This window comes from Oreochromis niloticus, linkage group LG12 (assembly GCF_001858045.2).
Source record: "Oreochromis niloticus isolate F11D_XX linkage group LG12, O_niloticus_UMD_NMBU, whole genome shotgun sequence".
Lineage (NCBI taxonomy): Eukaryota > Metazoa > Chordata > Actinopteri > Cichliformes > Cichlidae > Oreochromis > Oreochromis niloticus.
The window spans coordinates 13,092,781-13,117,388 of record NC_031977.2 but is presented as its reverse complement, the minus strand read 5'-3'; the positions used below and the strand labels follow the sequence as shown (position 1 = coordinate 13,117,388).

Here is a 24,608-nt window from a genome sequence, read left to right as displayed (position 1 = left end):
ATTCCCGTGGCACTCCAGTGTCTACTGTCACTCCAAAAGAGTTTGGTGAGGCTATATCCACCTCACGCTTCCGTCGGTTGCTAGGGTGATGTTAAACTCTGTCCATGAAGAAGACATGATCCGATAACTTCACCAAGGCACATACTCCTCCCCATCCCTCAGGGAGTGATAGATAGGCTTTATGTCCACACAGGAAATGCCAATCAGCCAACACTCTTGTTCCTTTACTGCTCGGCACTGTCTTTGCACAGCCTGTCCACTTCTGGCTCTTTGCTTTTACTGGTATTCTGTAAGCCAGGTTGACCTTGCATTCGGTCCTCAATGTCAAGTTCTCAGCACACTTCGCACTGGTCAAACATTTCATACACCTGCTCTCATTCTCTGGAGGGCAGTAGGTGTATATGTATCCACATAAGTGAAGCGGCAGCTCCCCCACTGACGGTGTTCCATTGTTCATCACACACAACGGTAGTTGAGCTGTGTTCAGCTTGTTCAGCAATATTATGTCTGGCAGTGGGTCTGACACTTGAGGCCAGGCCAATAAGTCAGTTTGCCCAGAACAATTCACGTTCAGAAGTGGCGACAGTGTCGGACAGGGTCGTCTGCAGTACGGGGCCCCACAGGGAACGGTTCTGGCTCCGTTCCTCTTCACCATCTACGCTGCTGACTTCTCCCACAACTCCACCCAGTGCTTCCTGCAGAAGTTCTCTGATGACTCTGAAATAGTCGGCCTCATCACTGATGGGGACGACAAGGAGTACAGAGGACTGACTCAGGACTTTGTGGACTGGTGCCAGCTGAACTACCTCCAGATCAACGCCAGTAAAACCAAGGAGCTGGTGGTAGACTTCCGCAGGCACAAACATCCTCCACTGCAACCACTGAACATCCAAGGTATGGACATCGAGGCTGTGGACAGCTACAGGTACCTTGGTGTTCATCTGAACAACAAACTGGACTGGACTCATAACTCAGACGCCCTCTACAGGAAAGGGCAGAGCAGGCTGTACCTGCTGCGGAGACTCAGGTCGTTTGCAGTGGAGGGCCCACTCCTGAAGACCTTCTATGACTCTGTGGTGGCCTCAGCCATCTTTTATGGTGTGGTCTGCTGGGGTGGCAACATCTCTGCTGGGGACAGGAAGAGACTAAACAGGCTGATCCAAAGGGCTAGCTCTGTTCTAGGATGCCCTCTGGACCCAGTGGAGGTGGTGAGTGACAGGAGAATGGTGGCTAAGCTGTCATCCCTGTTGGACAACATCTCCCACCCCATGCATGAGACTGTGACAGCACTGAGCAGCTCCTTCAGTGGGAGACTGCGGCACCCACGATGTGGGACGGAGAGACTTCGCAGGTCTTTCCTCCCCACTGCTGTCAGACTCCACAACAAAGACTTTAACTGATCAAACACACACATCCACACACGTGCAATAACACTAAGTGCAATATTCCTTTCTGGCATCGTTGTATTTTTACTCAGTTGTATATAGCATTTGTATTCTATTTTTATCCTATTGTATATTTTATTCTACTGTATATAGTATTTTATTTTATTCTATTCTGTACAGTTGTGTACAGTATTTTATTCTTATTGTATTCTAATTTTTGCTTCATAACTTTTGCACTGTCCACTTCCTGCTGTGACAAAACAAATTTCCCACATGTGGGACTAATAAAGGTTATCTTATCTTATCTTAACCCCTAGGGAATAAATGAGCAGCTGACCACATGTTATGATTAACTAACACAACATAAATTCACTGTGATTATAAATGGCTGGCAGGGGCTTTCTTATGCCTTGTTTTTCCTTAGCTTTAAAGTTTTCCTGGGTCTTTTGACCCAGTGTTTTGAGTTCTAGTTCATTTTTGATGTTTATGGTTTATGTTTAAGTTCTTTAGGTCAGCGAAGTTCTTTTGGTTATTACGGTGCGTTCACACCGGACGCGAAAGAGGCGAGCGAAAACGCCCAAACGCCCCTAATGTCACGCGTGCACATTTGCACCTCAACGTGTGTCCAGGGAAAATCCACCGCGCCTCAAAATTGCATCTTTCCACGCGCGTGAACCGGAAATGTGGGAGGAAGTTGTGCCAGATGTGTTGTGCTGCAGATGTCCTCTGAATAAACACATTATCTTGTTAGCGGAAAGGTATTTGTACATCAGTGGGAAAATATCGGGACAGTAGGCGGGCTTGCTAGCTCTTGCACGGTTTCATCGGGTCAGTCTGGAAATTAAAAAGCTGAATGAATGAACTTACCAGGTTGCCCAATCTCCTCACCTAATGTGCCTCCAAGCTAGGTCCGTTTTATTCCTGTCTCGGTAGAAGTAGCAACTAGCATCATTTAGCTCTGGATGATTAGCCACGGCACAGATGAGCTTTTCCTCCATACGGAGTGACTGGATCTGCCCCTTTGACCTAGTTACAGCCACGTCACCAGGCTCCTGATTGGTTGTCGGGCATGATTTGACACCGGAGTTCATATTTTCCAACTCAGCGTGTGCACAAAATGCAACACACAACCTGACGCGCGTGGTTTTCTTTCGCGAGTCACATGCGCCCCACGCGGTACACTGACGCGCGTTTCACGGGTTTTGGCGTTTTCCCGACGCAAATCTGCCTCCGCATTTTCGCCGGACGCGCAATCGCGTGTCATCGGGCTCTTTCCATTGACTTTACATGTGAACCTGACGCTCTGGCCGCCTCTTTCGCGTTCGGTGTGTGCGCACCGTTAGATTCCTCTTGTATTTTCTTCCCCTGTATTTATGTTTCCCTCACCCTTTGTCTGTGAGGCTGTTTTGACTGCGTGTCTTATGTTATCAAGTCTGCGTCACTAGTTTCCTGTTTTATTTTGAAGGTCTGTGTCCTATATCAGTGTAGTCAGCTTTGCTTCCTTTGTCTCATTATGTCAGATTAGTGTCAGCTGTTTCCCCATGTGTTTCCACTTCCCCTAATCACCCTTGTGTGTATTTAGTCTGTGTGTTCTGGTCGTTCTTTGTCAGGTTGTCTGTTGTCCACGCCATGTTTCCCCGTGTAATGTTTCCAAGGGTCATGTCTAGGTTTTTCTTGTTGTTTGTTTAGTTCTCCCAGTTTAGGTTAATGTTAGTTTTACTTCAGTTTGCCTTGCCCTCTGTTTGTACCTTTTTTACCAGCCATATTAAACGGCTCGCTTTTTGTTAACATTCAAGTTTTGTTCCCTGTTCCTTGGAGTCTGCATTTTGGGTCCATTCTTCACAATACATACAGTCTGCCTCCGCCAGACTGTGACTGTGGATCGTTAAGTTCACTCACTTTACTCACTTTCCTTTGGAACTGCCTTAATTGTTCATGGCATAGATTTAGCAAGGTGATGGAAACATTCCTAAGTAGGGATGGGTATCGTTTAGGTTTTATCCGATACCGGTGCCAAACCGGTACTTTTGAAACGGTGCCGGTGCTTAAACGGTGCTCAAACCGGTGCTTAAAGAATGGAGAACACAAACTTTGTCCAAAAACCTCTCATGTTCAGCTGGTTTTTTGTAAAAAGATAACAATGTTAGCCTTTTCTGCAGCTATAGGGCATATATGGCATCACTCTTGGCTGGAAGCAGTGCTTAAACAATGGAAAAAACACAAACTTTGTCCAAAAACCTCTCATGTTTAACTGTTTTCCACTTTTTCTTTGGTCATTTTAGCCTTTTTGGCCAGGGTGAAGGGAGTATCTGCCATCAAACAAGAAGACAGCCGCATGTAACTACAAGGGTGTTTGCTAGTTCACCTTACATGCATTAATGTAATAATGTGGTTAGCGTACTCAACGTTAATTACACACGAACAACATGAAGCTACTCACGCAGAGGAGAACGGCTGCTGCTGACATCATCATCCTCATCATTTCTGCTATGCTGACAGGGCTAGGGGCCAGGACTCTACTCTTTTGGGGGGATGTTGCTAACTCCAGGTCCGATAACAGGCACCACACCCGCAGTAGATGTGCACGGCGTGAGGTCTCGCAGCAAGCTATCAAACACGGCAAATTTCTCGGCTTTAAAAAAAACGCTATGCGTCGCCAGGTGTTTCATCACATTTGAGGTGTTACCTCCTTTGACAGTATCACAGTATCAGCTTAAAGCACTTGTTGCAGGCTGCTGAGTTTGCACCTTTTGCTGTGAAGTACAGCCAGACTTTGACCCCTTCGCCTTGGACATTTTTAATCTATAGCTCTGCTCTGAAAGAACGTACGTACCTGGCCCCGCCTACTATCCTCGGAAACGTAAAATGATTGGCTAGAATTGGCTCAGGAAAAAAAAAAGCACCGAAATAAAGCACCGAAATGTGCGCTGCTTTTCGGTCTGGTTACTACCGTTTATGTCAGAACCGGTGCCATCATGGCACCGGACACCGGTACCCATCCCTATTCCTAAGGGTTTGGTCCATATTGACATGATAGCATCACACAGTTTCTGCACATCCATAATGCAAATGTAAACAGTTTAAACTTCTTCTGTCTACAGTACATGCCTAAATGCAATGACTTGCTGCCATGTCATTGGCTAATTATGTGTGTACAGGCTCTACTTTAAGGTTATGGTTCCTGTGAACTATCTACACTGCAGTTAGTAGGGCTGAAGTAACTAGATATATTTATTTTGTGGAAACACAAAATCTTCATGAGATGGTCTCCCTTAATGAATTTAAGATAAATGTGAATGACCTGGAGGCACTTTTAAGTCGATAGTCTCTGATGTTTCTCTATTTCACATGTTTTTCACTGTGTGGATATTGTTTGTATAACTGTTGTGTAGCCACTGCTGATTGGCCTGCTGCCTATCTTGGCCGGGGCAAAAGAGACTAAAATGTCAAGAGTCATGTTTTCCGGATTAAATAAAGGTTAAATAAGTAAAAAAAAATACATTTTGTAGCATTACATTTAGCTGACAGTTTATAAATGATTTATTAGAAAATACTTGGCAACCGTTGAAAAAAAAAAACTACTATATAAATAATGCCTCGGATTGCTTTCTGTGATAGTAAACTGATGTTATTCATCCAGAAGCATGCAGTTAAAAAGACTAATGCGACACCTGGTCTTCAACACATTTGGTTCTTTAGCCGTCAGAATTGTTGTCTGAAGACCAACAAGGATACCAAATTCATTTATTTTGCCAAATGGATCATCATGGCATTGCCGTATTGGTCCATTTGATCAACTTTTCTTGTTATTATTTATTTTATTTTCAGTTGTTACAGATGGGACAGACATGACTGCGGGATAGGGAAGGGAGAAAGAAAGAGAGGAAGGAAAAGAAAAACAGAAGGGAAAAGGGGCAGTGAGAAAGGGCACTTACAAAGATTTAAAAAAAAAAAATACAGTAAAGGCCTCGCAAGGGAGGAAACAACATTTGATATCTATGAGTTCTACACTCCAAACGGTCAATTATTAACAAAAAAAAACTTGCTTGTTCAATTCAATTTGAGCCTTTGAAAATGGGGGGATTGTATAAAAATGTCTAAATCATTTTCAAGGATTTCAAGCACCTGTACAAACCCTGTTCAATGTTCACTTGAAAGACCACCTTATAAAGTACTTCTAGCTGAAATGATGAGGACAAAATCCGTACTGCTTGTTATGTGAAAAATCTGAAAGTTGTGGCTGAATAGACAAACACAGTGAAAATCTTCTGAAGTCTCAGTGTCCCCGTGTGTTGATGCAGACTGTGTGCACACAGAAGACTCAGTGCCAGTTATCAATTTAGTTATTTATTTTTTGCACTGCATTAGATAACATCAAAATAGTGTTTTCAAAAATGACAATAATATTCCCAATTGTGTTATTTTTATGTTGTAATCTTTATGAAAAAACTTTTTAAAAAAAAACAAAAAAAAAACTACCTCATAATCTTTTGAGTCTGATATATGGCGGGGCGCTGTGGACACCCAAGTTTGTGAATGCAATAATTCAAGAAGGAGACAATGTAAAATTTTTAAATTAATACCATGGTTGCATTTACTGAAAATCTCTGTAAGGTTTAAATCTCAGGGACCTTGACTTCAAGGTCAGAGCTTAACTTTTCTAAAGAAAAGAGGATTTTCCCATTTATAAAACATGTATGTCTACTAGGAGGCTAAAGGTTAGCACTATATTTAAAAAGAGTTACAAACAACAATTAGATGATGCTTAAAGCTGTTTTATTTAATAAACATCCAGTTTATTTCCAATTTGGATCAAATTAGGTCTGATTGAAGGACTGATGTAATGGTAAGTTGTCCGCTGCTCCGCTTTGAATATTGGTAAAAACTTGACACAGAGATTACTTAATGGATTTTAAGCAAAATTGTGCCTTAGTTCAAGAACATGTTCATCAGTTGTTTTTATCTTTTTAGGCTTTTTTTCCCTTTTAAATTTTCACAAGAATTGCTAGTTCCCCTAGAGCAGGGGTGTCGAACTCCAGGCCTCGAGGGCCGGTGTCCTGCAGGTTTTAGATTTCACCCTGTTTCAACACACCTGAATCAAATGATTAGTTCATTACCAGGCCTCTGGAGAACTTTAAGACATGTTGAAGAGGTAATTTAGCCATTTAAATCAGCTGCGTTGGATCAAGGACACATCTAAAACCTGCAGGACACCGGCCCTCGAGGCCTGGAGTTCGACACCTGTGCCCTAGAGTTTTGGCCACCCCAACAATCAAGTGATTCCCTATGAGCAAGCAATGAGCGACAGTGGGAAGGAAAAACTCCCTTCTAAAAGGAAGAAACCTTCGACAGAACCAGGCTCTTAAAGGGACAGCCATCTGTCGCGACTGGTTGGGGTGGGGGGAGTGAAAATTTACAAAAAAAAAAAAGCCTGGGGATGTCCTCAGCCCTTCCTAGGAAGGTGGCACGGATGCCCCTCCGGTGGTACTCCTTGGGCTCTCGCACTCTGGGGCCTCTGGATGTCTGGAACCTGGATCTCCTCCATGCCTGCTTCATGCCCTGGAGGACGGGGCTATGGCCCTCCACACCCTCTAGCAGACCGTTACATGGGGAAACCTTTTGTATACAAGCGCGTTGATCCACACAGGTGTGCACACGGGTGTTCACTGTTCGTAGACATAAACTACACCTTTCTTAGCTGCTACTTCAAAGCACATTGTGCGCTGTCTGTCCTGCGTGCTGCACAACAACTTTCAATATTTAGTATTTACTGCTGTTCACACTTAGCTAGATTAACGTGATGGTGTTGTGTTTAGTATGTGGCTTTGTTTTGGGTTTTTTTGCTTGTTTTCTCTTCTTTTTCTCTCAACAGGTGATCCAGGAGATTTTTTTTTCTCTTTGTCTTTGTAAGTGCCCTTTCTCACTGTCCCTTTTCCCTTCTGTTTTTCTTTTCCTTCCTCTCTTTCTTTCTCCCTTTCCTATCCCTCAATCATGTCTGTCCCATCTGTAACAACTGAAAATAAAATAAATAATAACAACAAAGTTTGATCAAATGGACCAATACGGCAATGCCATGATGATCCATTTGGCAAAATAAATCCATTTGGTATTCTTGTTGGTCTTCAGATAACAATTCTGATGGCTAAAGAACCAAATGGGACAGACAAAAAAAAAAAAAAAAAAAAAAAAAAGCCAAAGTGATCATTATTGGAGTAGCTTAATTGATTCTTGCAATGTAATTTGCTGTTAATGGCTTTTTCCAATCCCTGTTTGTGTTTTTGTCATTTTTGTCCGTGGTTGAAGCAATGCTGGAGATTGATTCTCTATGATCTTTCTGTTTTGAAGGCTGCTGAGAGACCACAAGGTTTTGTCCCCCTGTGCTACTCATGTCAGGGAGAACTCTTAGAGAGGCCAGGATTGAAAAAGGGGTGGTGGAGAACCTCCGAGGGTGTTATGCGCTGGTTTGGATCCAATGCTAACATCTGTTTGATTAGGCTGAAAAATAAATGTTGGCTATTTTCAGTTCTTCGGCAACCCCTCAGTAGTTGTTCAAGGTCATCGAGGCACTTAAGTCTTATGCATCGAGTGTCCTTGGACTGATAACCTGTCTCATCTTGAAATTGTCTTTCGGTCTTAAATGTCCAGCGCTGTCCGTTGTAGTTGTCGTTTATGAAATAGTTATCAGTGTATAAGCCAGAGTCTAAAACATGATCTGGTGGCTGTCCCTGGGTCTGTATGATGAATTTCAAAACATCATAATCATTTCTCCCAGGGTAGAAAGGAAACCCTGTAGCAAGCTCCACAGCTACCAGCCCCAGGGACCACATGTCTATTGCTTCATTAAATAGACTACCAATCATAACCTCAGGTGCTCTATAACCAACCGTCCCCACACAGTCACCAGGAATCACTGTAGATGCGGGACATGCAAAGCCAAAGTCTATAAGTTTGACTTTGATGGGACACTCATAGCGGTCCACAACCATTATGTTTCTAGGTTTGAGGTCAGCATGCACCATTCCCAAAGAACCCAGGTGGGACAGGGCATTTGCAAGCTGAAATAACACTGCCCTGATTGCGCCTATTGGGAGAACCCGGTTCCCCCGGTCCCGCATGTACTGCCACAGGCTTTGATCGAGGAGTTCAAAATTTAAGCAAATGCTGTGACCTTCAACGAAAAAGTCGTTCCATTGAACAATGTTCCATCTATCTGCATCCAAGCCTCGTAGCAGCATCAGGATGAGAATTTCCTTTTCTGCCTGTTGCAGAATTTTAGGTTCTTTTTTGATGACTTTAATAGCAACAAATTCGTTGGTTTTTGTATTGCGACATTTGGTTACAATACCAAAGCGCCCTTCTCCAAGGAAACCCTCAACCTCGTAGTGATCTCCCAAAAGGGTCCCTTTAGATATTTCAAGATCATCTTTAGAGGAGGATGTGTTGGCTGATGCGTTGACGTATTCTTGTTGAGAAAATTCTTCTGAGTTTTGGGAACTGCAGCTGATTTTCTGCGTTCTTTCTCTTTTGCAACTTGAAGGCTGCTGAGAGACCACAAGGTTTTGTCCCCCTGTGCTACTCATGTCAGTGCAGGGAGAACTCTTAGAGAGGCCAGGATTGAAAAAGGGGTGGTGGAGAACCTCCGAGGGTGTTATGCGCTGGTTTGGATCCAATGCTAACATCCGTTTGATTAGGCTGACAAATACATTTTGGATTTTTTCCCAGCACCCCCTTATCTTCAGTAGTTGTTTAAGGTCATCGAGGCACTTAAGTCTTATGTATCGAGTGTCCTTGGACTGATAATCTGTTTCATCTTGAAATTGTCTTTCGGTCTTAAATGTCCAGCGCTGTCCGTTGTAGTTGTCTTTTATGAAATAGTTATCAGTGTATAAGCCAGAATCTAAAACGTGATCTGGTGGCTGTCCCTGGGTCTGTATGATGAATTTCAAAACATCATAATCATTTTTCCCAGGGTAGAAAGGCACCCCTGTAGCAAGCTCCACAGCTACCAGCCCCAGGGACCACATGTCTATTGCTTCATTATATCGACTACCAATCACAACCTCAGGTGCTCTATAACCAACCGTCCCCTCACAGCCACCAGGATTCACTTTAGACACGGGACATGCAAAGCCAAAGTCTATAAGTTTGACTTTGATGGGACACTTATGGCGGTTCACAACCATTATGTTTCCAGGTTTGAGGTCAGCATGCACTATTCCCAAAGAACCCAGGTGGGACAGAGCATTTGTGAGTTGATGTAAAATTGGCCTGACTTCGCTTATGGGGAGACCCTGGTTTTTCCGGTCCTCTATGTAGTCCCACAGGCATTGGTCAAGGAGTTCAAAATTTAAGCAGATCCGCTGGTGGTCAAGGAAAAATCCGTTCCATTGAACAATGTTGCATCTATCTGCATCCAAGCCTCGTAGGTGCTCCAGGATGAGAATTTCCTTTTTTGCCTGTTGCAGAATTTCAGGGTTTCTCTTGTTGACTTTAATAGCAACAAATTCGTTGGTTTTTGTATTGCGACATTTGGTTACAATACCAAAGCCCCCTTCTCCAAGGAAACCCTCAACCTCGTAGTGATCTCCCAAAAGGGTCCCTTTAGATATTTCAAGATCATCTTTAGAGGAGGATGTGTTGGCTGATGCGTTGACGTATTCTTGTTGAGAAAATTCTTCTGAGTTTTGGGAACTGCAGCTGATTTTCTGTGATTCTTCTCTTTTGCAACTTGAAGGCTGCTGAGAGACCACAAGGTTTTGTCCCCCTGTGCTACTCATGTCAGTGCAGGGAGAACTCTTAGAGAAGGCAGGACTGAAAAAGGTATGGTGGAGAACCTCCGAGGGTGTTATGCGCTGCTTTGGATCCAATGCTAACATCTGTTTGATTAGGCTGAAAAATAAATGTTGGCTATTTTCAGTTCTTCGGCAACCCCTCAGTAGTTGTTCAAGGTCATCGAGGCACTTAAGTCTTATGCATCGAGTGTCCTTGGACTGATAACCTGTCTCATCTTGAAATTGTCTTTCGGTCTTAAATGTCCAGCGCTGTCCGTTGTAGTTGTCTTTTATGAAATAGTTATCAGTGTATAAGCCAGAGTCTAAAACATGATCTGGTGGCTGTCCCTGGGTCTGTATGATGAATTTCAAAACATCATAATCATTTCTCCCAGGGTAGAAAGGCACCCCTGTAGCAAGCTCCACAGCTACCTGCCCCAGGGACCACATGTCTATTGCTTCATTAAATAGACTACCAATCACAACCTCAGGTGCTCTATAACCAACCGTCCCCACACAGTCACCAGGAATCACTGTAGATGCGGGACATGCAAAGCCAAAGTCTATAAGTTTGACTTTGATGGGACACTCATAGCGGTCCACAACCATTATGTTTCTAGGTTTGAGGTCAGCATGCACCATTCCCAAAGAACCCAGGTGGGACAGGGCATTTGCAAGCTGAAATAACACTGCCCTGATTGCGCCTATTGGGAGAACTCGGTTCCCCCGGTCCCGCATGTACTGCCACAGGCTTTGATCGAGGAGTTCAAAATTTAAGCAAATGCTGTGACCTTCAACGAAAAAGTCGTTCCATTGAACAATGTTGCATCTATCTGCATCCAAGCCTCGTAGCTGCTCCAGGATGAAAATTTCCATTTTTGCCTGTTGTAGAATTTTAGGTTCTTTTTTGTTGACTTTAATAGCAACAAATTCGTTGGTTTTTGTATTGCGACATTTGGTTACAATACCAAAGCGCCCTTCTCCAAGGAAACCCTCAACCTCGTAGTGATCTCCCAAAAGGGTCCCTTTAGATATTTCAAGATCATCTTTAGAGGAGGATGTGTTGGCTGATGCGTTGACGTATTCTTGTTGAGAAAATTCTTCTGAGTTTTGGGAACTGCAGCTGATTTTCTGCGTTCTTTCTCTTTTGCAACTTGAAGGCTGCTGAGAGACCACAAGGTTTTGTCCCCCTGTGCTACTCATGTCAGTGCAGGGAGAACTCTTAGAGAGGCCAGGATTGAAAAAGGGGTGGTGGAGAACCTCCGAGGGTGTTATGCGCTGGTTTGGATCCAATGCTAACATCCGTTTGATTAGGCTGACAAATACATTTTGGATTTTTTCCCAGCACCCCCTTATCTTCAGTAGTTGTTCAAGGTCATCGAGGCACTTAAGTCTTATGCATCGAGTGTCCTTGGACTGATAACCTGTCTCATCTTGAAATTGTCTTTCGGTCTTAAATGTCCAGCGTTGTCCGTTGTAGTTGTTGTTTATGAAATAGTTATCAGTGTATAAGCCAGAGTCTAAAACATGATATGGTGGCTGTCCCTGGGTCTGTATGATGAATTTCAAAACATCATAATCATTTCTCCCAGGATAGAAAGGAAACCCTGTAGCAAGCTCCACAGCTACCAGCCCCAGGGACCACATGTCTATTGCTTCATTAAATAGACTACCAATCATAACCTCAGGTGCTCTATAACCAACCGTCCCCACACAGTCACCCGGAATCACTGTAGATGCGGGACATGCAAAGCCAAAGTGTATAAGTTTGACTTTGATGGGACACTCATAGCGGTCCACAACCATTATGTTTCCAGGTTTGAGGTCAGCATGCACTATTCCCAAAGAACCCAGGTGGGACAGGGCATTTGCAAGCTGAAATAACACTGGCCTGATTTCTCTTACTGGGAGAACCCGGTTCCCCCGGTACCGCATGTACCGCCACAGGCTTTCATCGAGGAGTTCAAAATTTAAGCAGATGCGGTCACCGTCGATGAAAAAGTCGTTCCATTTAACAATGTTGCATCTATCTGCATCCAAGCTTCGCAGCTTCTCCAGTATGTAAATTTCCATTTTTGCCTGTTGCAGAATTTCAGGGTCGCTCTTGTTGACTTTAATAGCAACGACTTTGTTGGTTTTTGTATTGCGACATTTGGTTACAATACCAAAGCCCCCTTCTTCAAGGAAACCCTCGACCTTGTAGTGATCTCCCAAAAGGGTCCCTTTACATATTTCAAGATGATTTGAGGTGAAAGTCATCTTGACTGACTGAAATGTGTTTGTTTGCTCAGTGAATTGGTGAGAAAATTTGGTTTCTGTCGTAAAACTCTCGCAAAACTTTTCAAAAGGGTTTTGGTTGCCGTCAGGTCAACGTCAGTTGAGCAGTAAAGTTTAACAGTTTAAAGCTCCTATTTAAGGGTTTTTTGGGATCAAAGATCAAAGCAAGATTGTGATGTCACATAGAATCAAAAGCATTCCAATGTGTGTGTGCACGTGTGTGTGTGTGCATGTATGCATGCACTTGTGTATTATTGTTCACACTAAATTTGACCCTAATCGGTTTAATATGAGTGAATAAAAAAAATTGTTAGTTTTGGAGAATTTTGAAATTAAGAAACTGAGTCATAAAAATTTCTGTGTATTTGTTTATCTTTTCCTTACATACCACATCAAGCTTTTCTTTGTATATGTTATGTTGTAGGTTTGAGTGCAAACAAGAAATCGATTAAAATGTTTTATTTCAACCACCATCAACCTTATATATTCATATTTATTCAAGCAGTGTTTTTAGAGCTTTTCAACCCTGGCCTCTCTTCTCGCTGGGCTATGGAACATGCAGATATGTTTATGTTTAAATTATAACACCACATTCTAATCTGACATGTTATTCTATACTCAGCTGACCTGTTAAATGTACAAATATATATTTGTATAAAATCTTTTTATATGTGATTTACGTATTTAATTTTCTTTATACAAAGTTTCATCAAGATTGCTCTTCTAATCCAGGAGGAATTAAGGAACACATACATAAAACTTTTATACTACGATGATTACCCTTAGAAAGGTGGGCCAAAGGCATAATGTTGCATGATGATATTTCAGTTTAAAAATGGATAAAAAAGGATATTGATCTCACACAGATTTGGTTGTTGAACTGGAGCAATGATGCTGGAGAAGAGCTGTTAGGCCAGCAGAAGGAGAACAATCTCAAGAATAAAACTAGGTCTGATTTTAAGTCAATATTACAAATGTGAATGAACACTTTAACTTCCATTTATTTAAAGCACTCACACAGATTTTGTTTTCAGCATTCTGACAATAATAAAATGAGAAAATGGAAAGAAAAAAAATTAAATCATTTAATAGTTGCAGTGATACTTATAAGTATGCACACATACACAAAGATTTTTCAGTTTATTGTATAAAGCTCTCAAACTTTTTGGGCATTTTCAATTCAAATGTTGGCACAAGTCAATTAAATGTAACATGATTGGCACAATTATGTGTACATGTAATGGAAAATTTGACAGGGCCCCGAGGTGAACATAATTCAAAAACAGGCTGGGCTCTACACAGTACACAGAAATGAGCACTACATGACATTCAGAGTGACAAGTCAAAAGCCTGAGAAGTTGGATTTTCACACGCACACTTTGGTTGTTGACAAAATGCACTGTCAGTTTTGGCCGGCGGTCATAGGTTCTGTCCAATAATATGACGCAAGACTGGAGTAAAAGACATCCATGGATTGGCACTTTATTAAAGACGGAGCATGATAACAGCACAAACACTCACCACCACTAAACAAAATGGCTTCCTTTTATACTCTACCTTTTCAGGTGAGCATTCGGGAATAGCCCAAGTATGGGGGTTAAACTAATCAAAATGAAAACATAACCCTCCACACACACAAACATACAATAACATTAAAGCACATCACAAACATATACATATTTCCAACACTTACTATAAACAAACCAATAACATAAGCTACACCCATTACTATATAAATTAAAACCCACTTTAACCATACTCCCTAACCCAGCACACTGGTTTGCTCCAAGAGCTCTTAAACAGGTGATTGAGCTGCTTCCAATCTTTTGCTCCACATCCTGCAAGAAGCAACCCGGACAGGTGAGTACCTTTATAAGTTCACATTTCACATAGATTTAGGTTATTGACAAATGATTACCTGTAAGCAGCTCTAACTTTGGCTCTTTGACACAGGTAGGATGGCCAATCCCACTGTCTCATCACCGTTACAAGCTGTCAATTTAATTGTATGTCAAATAACCTAATAAAGAATTCATAAGAACAAATGAGTTTTTCTTTACTATACTAATTTACATTCCCAATCCACCAATGAATCACTAACAATGCAAACAAGGTAATGGAACCCCTGGTCTCCATTACATGCACCAACAGGTCAAGTTTTGTTACTCTGCTGCCGTCATTATAAAAAGAAAACGGAAATAAAGTCTCTTTTTTCTTAAATAACCTGGATACATGTTTCCAAAACCCAAGTACAGTACAAAGGAGAAAATTGTACAGAGAAAACATAGAAACTGTGTTCATAAGGCAGAAGTATTTTTCAGGGATGCAAATACTGAGATTTAACATACCTGAGAGTCAGAGCTCAGCAGGTTTTATCCCCCATTTAACGTAGGTACAGAATATATTGAATCCGTGTTAGCAGTTAAAAGCTGTGTGTTCATGTAAACTGAGAGAGCACTCTGTACGTTGATGCACCAAAACACAGAATAATATAGTTTCTTATCCTAAATATTGGCTATTACTGACATAACACTGACAGTGTGCAGTGACAGCAGCAGTCTGTCAGCATCTATGCTCGATCTGCTGCACATTCAGAAAACTGAACCTAATGCCCACATGGCATACACATGCACTGGAAGCAGAACTCATAAAGCCGCTACTCAGCTGTCACAAAAGATGCCTCTGATTGAACTGTAAGGGTTTCTCAGACCCACCTCAAAGCCTCAATCTGCCTCTAAATAATACACACAATAGAAAGAGAGTAACTATAATTTGCAAGTAGCAATGAAAGAGATGTACTTTCTTGTGAGTAATAAAGAGATTAAAATTTATGCTTCATGCAGGCTACTGTTTCAGGCGGTGATGCATTTCATTTAAGAACGGTCCTAAAACCTTCACACACACAGCGCTGCAGACTCCTCACAGACCTTACACAGTATGCTTTTTATTACTTTCAGGACTTACTGCTGTAATTTACTGTGCCTGTTTTGTCAAGTGTTAAGTCCACTGTAAAATTCAGCAGCTGGATTTCCTGTGCTGCTTGTACACACACCGTGGGGTAGAAAATGTAACGGTGTGACAGGAGAGGTCAAGTTACCAACCTCAAACAGGTATCAGTTTGTAAGCCTCAGATGGGACTTTGTGTCCAGACCCTGCTTTGCTGAGCTGTATACTCACTACATATTACCCAACCTACAGTTTAAAATTCAACTTTAAGCACGAACTAACCTAGCTAACGCTCGAGTGATCGATTCTGTTGCGTTTTTGGATCTAGTTAATGGAAAATTGACAGAGAGAAAGAGAAGCAGACATTTTAGCTGGGTGGTTATTACAAACAATGTGTGAAGACTGCACATCATATCTACATTTCAGAGCTCCTGTCTGCAACAGGAAGAAACAAAAACGGGCGTGGTCCTGTCCTCAACTCATCTGCTCCAGGTAGGCAGACAGCAGGAGTCCAGGAGGCAGGAACTCTTCTTGTTTGTTCACCACTTCAGTCTGACGTAAGCCATTGTAGTCGCTGCCTGGAGGCCCAACAAGCGAGAAATAGACTTTGATCACTGTGATGTGACTGAAACAAACTAAACTGGCTTAGCAGGCGCAGCCAGGATTGGATAAGTAGGATTATGTAAAGACAGAAGCATTTATAATGATAAAAACTCAAAATCTTCCAGTTTTAATGAGACGAAAAGATGATACATGCCAGTAAGTTTTGGGGGTTTTTTTGTAAAAAATACATTGCGTTTTTCTTTTGTTGGTATTTTTTATTTCGTGAAGACGCTGTTCAAAAATTCTGTACATTTAAGAACACACAAAGTGGCTTTAAACGTGAAGTACGAGTGTAAATACTTGCAACTGTAAAACTCCCAACAACGAGGAAATTTGCTGTTAAATTCCATGTCTGTTCAGACTCAGAGCACACATATGTAGTGAAGACTCAAGGATTTTAACAGGCAGACACCAGACTACTGTCACCAACTCTGTAATATAGTCTACTTTTTGGCATTAACGTCAGAAACATGTTAGCGCTGAGTGTTTAGTTTCACCGTATTGTTTAAATCAGCATATTAATTCTTGAGTTATAATTATAGCTTAAATCTGCATAAACAGGAATTCATATTCACCACTTATATTCAGTACATCTGACTATGAGCAGCAGATTAAGTAAAAAACAAACAAACAATTGGCTGCAGGTGTCCATGAGTTATTCCAGCTGAGTACAACTAATTATGAATTAAGAATATTTTTTTTCAAAACCCGACTTACTTGTTTGCTTAAAAACAAATTACCCCCCCCCCCTCAAAAGAAAATTCAAATATTAACATGTTTTGTTTAAAACTAATATTAAATTCAATTCAATTTTATTTATATAGCACCAAATCACAACAAAAGTCGCCTCAAGGCGCTTCATATTGTACAGTAGATCGCACAATAATAAATACAGAGAAAAACCCAACAATCATATCATATGACCCCCTATGAGCAAGCACTTTGGCGACAGTGGGAAGGAAAAACTCCCTTTTAACAGGAAGAAACCTCCGGCAGAACCAGGCTCAGGGAGGGGCTCAGGGAATATCATTATGAAACACTGTTTTCTGCTGTACTGTCACTTTGTGGTTGGTTAAATATTGTATTCAACATGAGGAATAGGGGCCCGGTATGCCTACTCCCTCTCTCTTAGAAATATATATATATATATATTTTTTTTTAAACACTGTTTGCTTTGTTGCAATCAGACAGAAATAAAATGAGTGAATGAGAAGCTCATAGGTTGACACAGGCGCTCAGCGACCTTCCCTTTACACAGTAATATAACGAGCTGAAATAACCAATCGGCTGAGTCGAACCTTTACTGCAAAGAGACACGCCACAGAAGAGTTGTGCTCATCGACACAGACAGACTCAGACTGCAACATGTTGGCAATCTACCATCCTAACTTTACCCTAGTGTGACTGAGCCATTATGTATTATTGCCACTCACTTGCAGAGACGAGGTCCATATACTGGCAGATGGCGTGAAGCAGCAGCCTCTCAAAGCTGATTGACGAACACAAACAACAAAAATGTGACAGTTATTAACCCACTTGATTCAAACTGACTACGTTTGTGTAGTGTACCAATTTTCCCGCACATCTCGACAAAGGGAGACTGTGTATTCACCACCGGCTGTAAGCTATTTTCTCCTGTTCCTGTTGTGTTCCTGTCGCTATGGTGACAGACGATAAAGACTTGATGTAATCTAATACAGCAGGTTTACCTGCATGTTTGTCAGAACAATCCAAACAGCAGCATTGTTGAGATGAGATTAATTAACACATTAATGAGGTGCCAAAGCAATGCACTGAGGGTCACTAGGTTGTAATTTGCTCTGATTTTACTTGACAAATGACATTCCACTGAGCTCTCCAGACCACTTCCCACAGGTGTAATTCCACTGTCCATTATCAAAGTCTAACCAATTAAAGACTAAAGTGAATGAAAAGCTTTTGAAGAAGCACAGACACACCAACTGAAAGAAGAGGATTTCTGCCTGCTGCTGAGGTTGGTTGTGTAAACTGAGTAAGGTTGAGCGTTGAAGAAGCTCAGAAGGTTTTCCTCCAGAACTTCCAGCGTTCCCTGAGAGAAGCAGAAACCACAGATTTCACAAAATTCATAGTTTGTGTTTGGGAAAAATACTAAACTTCAGCAGGCGATCTCAGGGAGTCCTGCTCTCATGTCCCTGCGCATCATCTTCGTCCCTGATAATGATTAGGAGTATCTTATAATTTCTGATTGAATTCAGTGTTTCATTGGGCACATTCATACAACAGAAGGCTAAGGAACATCCTCTTTTTCACATATTTCAAACATTGTATAAAACATAAAAAATAGGAACAATGAGGAAATAACTCTTGTAGCACGAAGCCACAAGCAGATGGGTCTATTAAGAGGACCCGCCAGTGGTGGTTAAGAGATAACTGGCTCTGCATAAAACTAACATGAGTTGAACTTACTATTGGGGCTGGGCGATATGGCCTAAAATCCATATCACGGTATAATTTGAAGCATGTGCGGTAACGATATATATCACGATATATTCTTTTCTTCTGTATAACGTATTTTACACACTATAGGGCACACTTAAAATCCTTTAATTTTCTCAAAAATGGACAGTGTGCCTTATGTATGAATTCTGGTTGAGCTTACTGACCTCAAACAGATTTTATGTGGTACACGACGCGCAGAAATCTGTCAAAAATGTTTTAGTACAACTTTGGTAAGCTATAAAGCCACACCGCCTGATGGATTGTCGGAGCATTACGGCTGCCGTAGTCAGGAGCCTCGCGGAGTAATCTGGGTCCAAAACTCCGTCTGGTTCAGGTCCCAAAAGTCAAACGAACACTGCAGCATCACTGAGAGTTAAAAACTGTCTAAATTCTTTCATCTTTAATAAAATGATCAGCGTTGCTGCTTTACCAGGTGTAACAATTAAGTTTAATATCCAAGCATCCATGAAAACAGAATTTATTAAATTAAACGGAGTTAGAAGTTAGCTCGCTAGCTTCCACCTAAACATGATATGGCATGTTCTTACTGAGAGATTTCTGAAATAATTCAAACGTACAGCTCTGCTATCACTTCCAACATGAATGAAGACAGGAAACTAAATAGCAGTGACGTTTGCAGGGTTACTGAAGTTGGGCTAGCTGGTATATAATGATGTGCTACGTGATCACTAGCAAAACAGCTACGTTAGCATATCATTAGCACAGTGAAGCTAAAGGATGAACGCTAACTTTTTTCCACTCGATAAAAGTTAACGTGAGGGTTTCTGGTGGTTAAGGACAAATACAATTGCATAGCAGGATGCTATAAATGGACTAAACTTCAGTCAGGAGAACAACTGAGATAATCCATCCACAATACGAGGTTAGTCATTAATATACTGCAACAACATGGGAATAGAGCAGCTGTTAGGGAATTCAGCATTAATGACTCAATGGTACAGAAGCGCAGTTTTTGGCTTTCCCCATATTCCAAAAGTGCTTCGTCTCTTTGCTATTACTGTCGCCCGGCATAATTTGCAGCTGATGTTGTTTGCAGTCACTGCAATGCTTTCAACCAAAACAGGCGCAGCTTGTTGACACCAACAACATGCGCTATCGCGGTAGAGCGGTATAGTAAAAATCTCTACCATTGGCCAAATTAATATCGTTTCTACCGTATACCATTTATACCGCCCACCCCTACTTACTATAAAGACAACGACTTCAAATACATGAGTGATGCAATCACTGACCAAACAGTGAGAGATTTGAAGCAGAGAAGACACTCACCATGGGGATTTGTTTCCGCCTCAAGAGTTGCTCGCAACCTGCGATCGATTCTCTGGAAGCAGTCCTGACCAGTGAAGGCAGGATTTACTGCAGAGAGAGACGACAAAGTCAGACAAACACTTCACTTTAAAGGCTCGAAGGCTGAGACTGACCATTCCTCTGGTCTTTGAGGAGCTGGTTGGTGTTTTTCTTCTTGGCCTCCTCCAGCTCCAACAGAGAGAGCAGCCTCTCCTGCTCCTCACCAGAGCAATTCATGAAGTCGTTCCACGGCTAAAACAACAACAAGACAAGAAATGACATTAGTCAGCGTCCCTGATCTTTCTAGGTGGTCTTCAAAACCCTGTGCCCTGTGAGACCCCGCACAAGCCAAACCACACAGTTTACATTTCTTTGGACACACAAACACGGTTTTTGAGCGGCAGTTTCCTGTGGGACCTCTCAGGTAAATATTTGCGCACACAGTACACAAAATTTGAGAACATGACACGGTGAAATTATAAATCTTTTCTTAAGCCGTGCGCACTTCTGCAACAAATGCCACTAATTTGTGTACCTCTACATAGTTTCCATTGGTGCAGACTTCATAGAAGATGGATGGGATGGCTGGGTTGCTGCAAACCTCCAGATCGTCTTTGGAGCACTCATCTTTCTCAAGGAGATTAGCAAGGTAGGGTGCTAATTTTCAAAGGAGAAGATTAGAGAGAGATAAATGAGCAAAGCAATGACTTTATAACTAATGTAAAAGTTTTTCTCATCCTCTAAGGTATTGAAGCCACTAACGTCAGAATTCTTTGTAAAAATGTTGCCCAGCAGCCTCAGGAGCCTCAAATACATCTTATAAAACATTTTGAACTTGCACACAGAGATTCTTCCCCAAAGTAATCCTTTCAATACTTTCCCAGCATTGCTCCGCCTGCAGTCTCTGACGCCATCTTTTAATTTACGTAAAATGAGAGCTTACTGTTCTCCTGTCGGCGGAGGCTCTTCTTGCCTTTGGCCCTGGGTGTGAGGTCAGAGTTGCGGATGGCTTGGTTGATATAGAACTGTTTCTTTTTGGTGGGTGACACTCGCTTGGCAGGAGAGCTAGGCAATGAGGTGCATTTACGCTCCTCTACTAGGCTGGAAAAACAGAGCACAGTGGATCAGTTTAGTGAGTTTGAGTTGATATATCTTTCAGAAGAATTTCCAGCTTCCAATCTCAAAATCTGATTGAGTTGTTGGAATTTCGAGGGAATCAAGTCAGCTTACTTGTTCCTCAAGCTGCTTTATTTAAACCTATCCAACTGCTCAGATGTGAAGGTAAAAGCAAGGTGTACCCTGTAACAGGCCCGGTTCACAGAAGCCCTTAGCAGGATAAACACATATAACTGACTATTTACTTATTTATTGTGTTACAGCCTTTCCTGCACAACACCTGGTACAGGTGCACAATAATAATTTCACCCTGAAACGACATTTAATAACAGCTGTAGTAGAAATCGATTGAAATACGCATATTTACATGCATGGCCATGTAATCACCTTATCTGAGGAATAAATAAGACAAAGACATACAGATGACATTTATCCTACTAAAACTGAAAATACACCCATGAAAGCTGCAGATTTTTTCCTCCTCTGGTTTCTCTGTGTAACTGGCTCAGAACAGAGCAGAGCATCCCACAGCAGCTTCAGATGTAGGTCAGTGGGTGTCTGTGTGGACCGCCTTTCCTGGAGCTTCTTCCTGTGAGCTCAGTTGTCAACATGCTGATGCCATTTTTAGCCTGAGCCCACAGGTTATTAGCAACATAATATGATGTAATCTGTGCCTGGACTATTTAGGTTCGCCCATACTCTCCCTCTGGCATCCAAACCTTAGTTTAATAAGTAAGACCTAACGAAACATGTTTTAATGCAACCTTAGGTGGCGCTGTCACTTGGTGTTTCGCTCGCTCTGCGGTAGAGTATCACTTCCTGTTCCTGCTCAAACACAGTGGTGTTTCTGAGTAGCTTTTCTGCTTAGCAATTTAATTTAAATCTTTTGATACATCCCTTTTTCATAGTATAATCTTAACGTGCTTCATCTGAATCACCCTTTCTGTTTGCTCACTGCCTAATTTATAGCCAAAGTATTCACTCACTGTCTCTTTACTGTTTCGCTAGCTTAGCTTAGCTCGTAGCCGACTCGTTAGCACCATGGCTACTTCACCTGTCCCTCCTGCACTTTCCTGCTCATTGTGTCAGATGTTTAGTTACTCCTCGGCCTCCTTTAGCAGTAATGATACCTGTAACAAATGTAGCATATCTGCAGCTCTGGAGGCCAGGATTACTGAATTGGAGACTCGGCTTCGCACCCTTCATTCACCCGTAGCTAGCCAGGCCCTGTAGCTGGTGCAGCCGAAGATAGCGTAGGCCCCGCTAGCTGTTTCCCCGGCAGACCCCAAGCAGCTGGGGAAAGAGGGCGACTGGGTGACGGTGAGGAGGAAGCATAGTCTTAAACAGAAGCCCCAGGTACACCACCAGTTCATGTGTCTAACCGTTTTTCCCCACTCGGCGACACACCCGCCGGGGGTCAAACTCTGGTAATTGGTGATTCTGTTCTCAGACACGTGAAGCTAGAGACACCGGCAACCATAGTCAATTGTCTTCCAGGGGCCAGAGCAGGCGACATTGAAGGAAATTTAAAACTGCTGGCTAAGGGTAAACGTAAATACAGTAAGATCATAATTCACGTCGGCAGTAATGACACCCGGTTACGCCAATCGGAGGTCACTAAAATCAATATTGAATCGGTGTGTAACTTTGCCAAAACAATGTCGGACTCTGTAGTTTTCTCTGGTCCCCTCCCCAATCAGACCAGGAGTGACATGTTTAGCCGCATGTTCTCCTTAAATTGCTGGCTGTCTGAGTGGTGTCCCAGAAACGATGTGGGCTTCATAGATAATTGGCAAACCTTCTGGAGGAAACCTGGTCTTGTTAGGAGAGATGGCATCCATCCCACTTTGGATGGAGCAGCTCTCATTTCTAGAAATATGGACAAATTTATTAAACCCCCCAAAATATGACTATCCAGAGTTGGGACCAGGAAGCAGAGTTGCAGTCTTACACGCCTCTCTGCAGCTTCTCTCCTCCTGCTACCCCCCCAAAAACCCATCTCCATTGAGACTGTGTCAGCTCCCAAAATGACAAAAAACAAACCAAAAACCAGCAATAAACAACTTAAACATAAAAAATCAAAAAGAAAGAACAATACAGTATCCACATCTGAACCAAAGAGTAAAACAGTGAAATGTGGATTATTAAATATTAGGTCTCCCTCCTCCAAGTCTCTGTTAGTACATGACTTAATTGATCAACAAATCGATTTACTCTGCCTTACAGAAACCTGGTTGCAGCCGGATGATTATGTTAGTTTAAATGAATCAACACAGAGTTTCTCTCTGATTTCTCAGACTTTTTATCTGATTTAGTGCTCAGCTCAGATAAAATAATTATTGTGGGTGATTTTAACATCCATGTAGATGCTAAAAATGACAGCCTCAACATCGCATTTAATCTGTTATTAGACTCAATTGGCTTCTCTCAAAATGTAAAAGAACCCACCCACCACTTTAATCACACTCTAGATCTTGTTTTAACATATGGCATAGAAACTGAACATTTAACAGTGTTTCCTGAAAACCCTCTGCTGTCTGATCATTTCCTGATAACATTTACATTTACAATAATTGATTACACAGCAATGGAGAGTAGACTTTATCAAAGTAGATGTCTTTCTGAAAGTGCTGTAACTAAGTTTAAGAATATAATCCACCCACAGTTATCATCTTCAATGCCCTGTACCAACATAGAGCAGAGCAGCTATCTGAACGCTACTCCAACAGAGGTTGATTATCTTGTTAATAATTTTACCTCCTCACTACGTACGACTCTGGATACTGTAGCTCCTGTGAAAACTAAGGCCTCAAATCCAAAGTCCCTGACTCCGTGGTATAATTCTCAAACACGTAGCCTAAAGCAGATAACTCGTAAGCTGGAGAGGAAATGGCGTGTCACAAATTTAGAGGATCATCATTTAGCCTGGAGAAATAGTTTGCTGCTTTATAAGAAAGCCCTCCGCAAAGCCAGAACATCTTACTATTCGTCACTGATTGAAGAAAATAAGAACAACCCCAGGTTTCTCTTCAGCACTGTAGCCAGGCTGACAAAAAGTCAGAGCTCTACTGAGCCAACAATCCCTTTAACGTTAACTAGTAATGACTTCATGAACTTCTTCACAAATAAAATTTTTATCATTAGAGAAAAAATTACCAATAATCATCCCACAGATGTAATATCTTCTACAGCTACTTTTAGTACCATCGATGTTAAGCTAGACTCTTTTTCTCCAATTGATCTTTCTGAGTTAACTTCAATAATTAATTCCTCCAAACCATCAACGTGTCTTTTAGACCCCATTCCTACAAAACTGCTCAAAGAAGTCCTGCCATTAATTAATTCTTCAATCTTAAATATGATCAACCTATCTCTAATAATCGGCTATGTACCTTAGGCCTTCAAGCTGGCTGTAGTTAAACCTTTACTCAAAAAGCCATCTCTAGACCCAGCTGTCTTAGCTAATTATAGGCCAATCTCCAACCTTCCTTTCATATCAAAAATCCTTGAAAGAGTAGTTGTCAAACAGCTAACAGATCATCTGCAGAGGAATGGCTTATTTGAAGCGTTTCAGTCAGGTTTCAGAGCTCATCACAGCACAGAAACAGCTTTAGTGAAGGTTACAAATGATCTTCTTATGGCCTCTGACAGTGGACTCATCTCTGTGCTTGTCCTGCTAGACCTTAGTGCTGCGTTCGATACTGTTGACCATAATATCCTATTA

General features: G+C 41.8%; 2 protein-coding genes across 2 annotated transcripts; both read right to left on the bottom strand.

The window, feature by feature from the left end:
- Positions 1 to 7,582: 7,582 nt before the first annotated feature.
- Positions 7,583 to 13,049, bottom strand: LOC112848317 (uncharacterized). Its single transcript, XM_025911966.1, has one exon. It carries the CDS (start codon positions 12,413 to 12,415, stop codon positions 7,775 to 7,777), a length of 4,641 nt encoding a protein of 1,546 aa, XP_025767751.1. The 5' UTR covers positions 12,416 to 13,049; the 3' UTR covers positions 7,583 to 7,774.
- A 2,218-nt stretch (positions 13,050 to 15,267) lies between these two features.
- LOC100712160 (R3H domain-containing protein 4-like) lies at positions 15,268 to 21,597 on the bottom strand. The gene is given in 9 exon segments (XM_019365244.2): positions 15,268 to 15,957; positions 17,416 to 17,471; positions 17,965 to 18,050; positions 19,751 to 19,774; positions 19,776 to 19,837; positions 19,903 to 20,020; positions 20,304 to 20,425; positions 20,712 to 20,869; positions 21,584 to 21,597. Coding segments are annotated over 9 exon segments (744 nt in total). The 3' UTR covers positions 15,268 to 15,853.
- Between the last annotated feature and the right edge of the window lie 3,011 nt (positions 21,598 to 24,608).